The sequence below is a fragment of the Empidonax traillii genome, unplaced genomic scaffold (genome assembly GCF_003031625.1).
Source record: "Empidonax traillii isolate 1590-97213 ecotype Southwest subspecies unplaced genomic scaffold, ASM303162v1 scaffold1769:size116338, whole genome shotgun sequence".
Classification (NCBI taxonomy): domain Eukaryota; kingdom Metazoa; phylum Chordata; class Aves; order Passeriformes; family Tyrannidae; genus Empidonax; species Empidonax traillii.
The window spans coordinates 99,615-105,334 of NW_020956962.1; the positions used below are offsets into that span (position 1 = coordinate 99,615).

The following is a 5,720-nucleotide window of genomic DNA, read 5'->3' on the forward strand; positions in this document are numbered from 1 at the left end:
TCTGCTGGGAGGAAAGGGGAGAGAGCTGGGATTGTTCAGCCTGGAGAGGAGAAGGCCCCAGGGAAACCTTATACCCTGACCATTCAGCTAAGTATTTCCTTTTGACAGTATCTTTACTTGCAGTGGAGGTTATCTGTGTTCCCTTTCCTTTAAATACCTGATCCCATAAAAGAGGTAATGTAATAGCTGGTACTTCACACAACACCACTCAATCTCCAATCACCTTATAAAGGTAAGGAAATGCTGCAGAGAAACCTAAGTGTTATTTCTAAATGATGTATGAACAGGGCAATGTTTAAGGTGCCACCTATAGAAGATACTTGATCAACAGCATCAGTAATCCCTCCTGTAACTTTATAGGGCACCAAATCTAATACATTTTGCCTGACAGACATGAAAACCCAACCAAAAGGTCTTAAATTAAGAAAATGAAAATTGTATTTAGTGCCTGTAAAGTATCCTCAGTGTAGCATTTTATTCAAAAATTTAAAGCAGGGGCTTGCCCAGTGCTGCCACACATGCATGGTTCCAGCTGGCCTTGGTGCAGGAAACTGGCCTTGCCAAAGCAAAGGTTTTAGGACTAATTAAGAATATAAATATCTCCCAGTATGTTTTTCTGAGCTTAGCAAAGGAATGCATCACCTGTCCCAAATATCGTAAGAAATTAGCTGTGATGGGTTACTCTCCAAATTCTGTTGTGCCAGTTATGCAGAGCTGAGTCACTGGATCTATTTCAATACAACTAAAACCTGTTTAAAACATATTTTCCACTCCTAGCAATCATCTTCCGTGGAAAAGTATTACTAAAACAAGTACTTAGTGTGGGAAGGGCAGAGGCCTCATTCCTGCATCTCCTGAGTCTGTATCTCTAAATGCAGAGTAATGATGCTCAAATTCTAAAGCCGAATAAAGTTTGCTGTTACAGAGATAAGAGTTCAGCTGAAAATTGCATGAAAGTAGCCAGCAAGCTGAGATAATCCTTCCAGAGATACTTTAAAAATTCCCTTTGCAGGGTGCCAGGCTGAATGGATCTGTGCAGTAAAAGTGGAAAATGCACATCCAGTCTTTTCCAAATCAATTAAGATGCTTAAAAACCTGACTCTTCCACGGGAGAGTTTCTTAAATTCATTCCAGAAGAGAAATTTTAAAACAAAATGGCTTGAATGTCAACCCCCAGCCTTTATTTCAAAGGGTTACCAGCACAGACAAGCCACTTCACAGAAAGAGTAACTTGCTTTGAGTATCCAGATATCCCATTTAAGTAGCATCAAACAACACACAAAAGGACGATGGAATCAGATGATACATTTAAAAGCTGTCCAGAGTGGGTTTTTTTAATGCACTCTTCCCATTTATCAGCTACTTCATCATCTCCATTTGAATGCTCTTCCCCTACCTCCAGATGTAAAAGCAAGGTCTTCCATGGAAGTAGAATTAACAGGGGAAACAATCAAACCCTTAAAGCTTTTGCATTCCCTGCCAAGAGCTGAGACAAGGATAATGTCCAGCTGCAGACAGTCCAACATCCACAAGCTGCTACAAACTGAGAATTAGCTGAAGGCTTTATAAATTCTGCAGAAACTGAGCTGCTCTGAGGCAGGGAGGAAAGAAAGGAGTGCAAGGTGACAGTGACTGTCCAGACCCCACTTGGGGCAGTGGCTGTGATGATGATGATGATGACCGTCCTCCTCTGACCCAGTTCTGCTAATCCTCTTCCCTGTGGATGGAAACTGGGCAGTGAGCCAGGCCTGGCACGTGAGTGAGTGTCTTTGGATGAGCATGGAACAGGGCAGTGAGGAGCTGACACACCTTCTCTGCATGCTGCATGTGGTCTAGGAGAGATGGTGGAGGGATGCAAACATCCCCTGTCCTGCAAACTCCAAACCTCATTCAAAAGAAAAGCACTGCAAAGATATTTCTGGTTTTCCCAATGCCAGAGGTTTTCCTACTGCAGAAACACTGTTCTGCTCTGCAATATTGCACAGCTGGAGATTCTCAAGGTGAAGACAACAAACATGAGCCCTGAGAAGACAGAATTCTGAAGGGCTTTGATCATATGCCTTGTCCTAAACTGAAATCACACACCCCAGCAGTGACACTGCACAGGAGGCACATATTTGTTCCCCCACGTCACAGGGGGTGTTCTAAGTTAGTTGGCTGTGTCATCTCACCTGCCTTGTCATCAGTATCTTCAAACTCCACCATGACTGAGTGGCCAGTGTTGGAGATGCTGAGGGACGTGCATGACTCGTAGGAGATGATCAGTGGCTTCAGGTTTGGGTCGTAAACTGCTCTGGCAGAAACGATGTCAATGGGGGACTGGCGGCTCCCCTGGGCAATAGGGTAGGATTTGTGCCACTCTGAAGGTCCTTCAGAAGGAAAGAAAGGAAAGCATCATTATTTCCCTCCTACCAAACACAAAATGATGATGGGCTTTCACAAGGCTTGAAGTAAAGCTTGCCCAGCAAGGGAGACTTGAATGCTTGGTATCTGAGAAACCCATTTCCATTCTAAGCTGGTGTGTTTTTTTCAGCACAAACAGGCTGCAGCAAGATGGGGACTCAAATATCTCACACCAAACACCCTGAGGAAACCATGGCACATCAACAGACTGCTGTACCTGCAGCTACTTGGGTCACTCATTCACTGCAGACTTTGCAGTTCCATGGCTGAGGTGTCTGAAGGGCTTCCAAGGTGGGTGCAGGTGTAAACAAACACTCTTGCACACACACACACTCCCCCAAGGAGACAGCAGTTAATTCTTCCTGGGGAAGAGAGTGTAAGAGCTCCAGCAATTCAAATGAGATGCAGATGACTCAACCCCTGAGCTACTGACTGTGCAGTTATTTTTAAAATCCTTTTATGACTGCAGTAAATCTTGAAGGCAGCTCTATTCTTCACTCATGCCCATTCTGGTATCTCCCTAACGCTGAGTGAAGGGTACACTGTGTTCATTAACATTTTTTGGACGTCCTGACCTCAACAGAGTGTGGAGAAAGACTAATCCAATAACACAGCTCTGCTGCCAGCGCTGGAAATTCTTATGCCCTTTGAGAAAACAAAAGCTTATCCACATCAAAAAATTTCTTATGCCTTAATTTCTACTTCGGCATGGTAGTGCAAGCAGCAAGTAAATTCTTCTCCTGCTTCTGTTCATGAAGTATTAGCAGTAACAATTTTGCTTCCAGATTCTCAAGAAGCACATTTTTAACTGTAGCATTCTCACACACTTTCACAAGGGGAAGCTTTTTCAGTCAAGCACAGGTATTCAGCCTCCTTGAGTTTACATAACAAAACAGTGATCTATTACACTCTTACTTGGCTTTGGCATTTTCTGCAAAGCTAAGCTTAGAAAATAATATCTTTTCTCAGCCTGCCTGTAAAGCAGATTTAGGAATTAAATGCTGTTAGACAAGCTAGGGCAATATCATTTGGCTCTCAAGCTTCATAAGAGCATATATGGCTTTATTACTACTCCTACCTGCTCATACATAGCATCTACCAGCACTAACCAGCTTCACTTACTATTCAACCTTGCTTTTGGGCTCACAAAAACTAAAGGAGTTGCTGTTAAGAGACTGGCCCCTGGAGGTTATGCAGAAGACTCTTGCTGGGCACTCAGCAGCTGAAATAATTGCTGCCAAAAGAGAGAGAGGGGCTCCTGAAAGTCATGCAAAAGACTGTTTTATTGGACAGCACCAGCCACTCATCCAACCCTCCTCTGAGAAGGAGCAGGCACTGAAAAACACAACTGTGGGAATCTTTCAGCAGCTTCACATTTCCCTCTGACACATCCTTGGGGGTGGGAAGCAAGGGAGGACGACTAAATTAAAAACTGTCAAATCAGAAAGCATGAGTTGTTCTGCAAGAGATCTGTGATACTGATCTGTACAATTTAGTGATGTTCTAGACATATTTAACATATAACTTGTACTATTCACTCCTGTGGAAGCCCAGAGATCACGTTTCAACAGCTGCACAGAAGCAGGAGATCCATTACTGCTCTACTAAATCTTTGTTGCTTACAAGAATTGCTTGTGGAGAGACAGACACAGTTAATCTTCTTCATAACAGCTTTTTGGGAGGGGACCCATCTCTGCAGCCTGAAAAAAAAAAAAAACCACTCGGTCCTGCTTCCCTCAGTTCAGGAATGCTGATTGCAACAGTGAAAGGCAGCAGGCGTAAGCCTGGACACCTTCTGGTGCCACTCTCTGGGTGCTATTGATTATCAATAAAGTAATTAATTACCTGCCGTATATACTGGATGCTTGCAGACCTCCAAATGCAGGCAGCTCTGCAGGGCTCAGGCAACAGCTCTAGAAAGAAAACGAGTGGGGGGAGACAGAGATGCAGCACAGAAATGCCAGAACCTACCGTCATGCTGGCCGTATCCCCAGCTGCGCTGGCCGGTCATGGCAGAGCTGCACCCCCAGCTCGCTGCAGCTCCTCGGGCACGGCACTCCTCTCACCTGCCTTTATAGCGGCTCCCCGTGGGAGAGGGTCAGCCCCTTAAAGATACAGAGCAGCCACGGCAATTCCTGCAGGACAGGGACAGCCTTTCTGCTCCTGCTCCTGCTCCTGCCCTGTCCTGCTCCCTCTGTCTGCCGAGGCAGCACAGAGGGAAAAGAGAAAACTGAGATAACCGAAGTCTCAGGACTTCGAGAGGAAGCTGTCCAGGTGACATACTGTCCTAGGACACCTGCAGACCAAATTCAGGGAAAACCAGCAGTGGTTTCCCATTCTCCTCCAAAGCCATAACTGCTCCGAGCACCAGGCAGGGTGACACGTGCAGGTGACGGTGGGACCTGCCCTGCTCACGTCTGTGCTCTGCCTCTCTGTTCTCAAACACTCCCTCCAGCTGCAGAAAAGGAATGGTGTTTTCACCTCAATCAGTGATTAGATGGGATGGAGAACATTATCATCTCAGGGCAAATTACTTGCGCTATTTTAAACCATGTAAAAATCCCATAAACTAAGGATGAACTTTTATTCATTTTTCTTTGTATCTCTGAAGAAACTTTTTAAATAGACAAAAAGGAAAGTGTGGTTATATCAGGGAACAGAACACAGCAGGCTCCAGAGAAAGGAGGTGATCTGAGAAGCCTCAGTTACCTGGAATGATCCAGTACCTGCACCCTGCTAAACCCATGAAGAGGCTACAGGGAGACACCCAATCTGCAGCTGTAAAATGACATAAGACATCTCTGTGCAAGGGAAATGGCTCCTTGGTAGCAATTTTGTTGCATCCAAGCAAATGCTGCCTGTCAAGGCTACGTTTTATAAACATATTGATTTTCACAAAGACAACAGCACACAAAAATAGGGATTCTTCTATTATGCCATCAAGACCATGGAAGGAAAAAAAATCAATAGGAGTATTTTATACAACTGTTAAGTTGTGGTACTGCCTTGTAAGAATTAATTTCATTCTTCAGGAGGTTTCGGTAAGAGTCAGCTCTAAAACCTCGGAGAGCAGCTGATGCAGGCTAAATCACTCAGTGAGGGATGTAAACTGCTCTGAAGGTCTCCACAGGAGTTCTGTGATGGCTTGCTCAGCTCAGCTTCTCAAGTAATTTCTGTTGAACTGTGGGATGTGCTCGGGTGCCACACACACAGCACAGCCCCAGCTGTGGCCAAACTGTGCACACAGGCCTGGTGGGGACCAAACACGGGGACCAGCACGGCCAGGGGGTCAGAAACACCCCCAGCCTGTCAGGGAG

The 5,720-nt window shown here is 45.2% G+C and overlaps 1 protein-coding gene across 1 annotated transcript in view; it reads right to left on the bottom strand.

Annotated features, from left to right (window-relative positions):
* The window catches only part of CA7 (carbonic anhydrase 7), a 10,078-nt gene extending 5,663 nt beyond the window's left edge, over window positions 1–4,415 (bottom strand). The window contains exons 1-2 of the mRNA XM_027908607.1: window positions 4,375–4,415; window positions 2,172–2,369 (exon numbers count right to left, since the gene is read on the bottom strand). Coding sequence (XP_027764408.1) covers window positions 2,172–2,369; window positions 4,375–4,414 — 238 coding nt within the window. The 5' untranslated portion in view covers window position 4,415. The remainder of the gene's footprint in view (window positions 1–2,171; window positions 2,370–4,374) is intronic.
* Window positions 4,416–5,720: the final 1,305 nt, after the last annotated feature.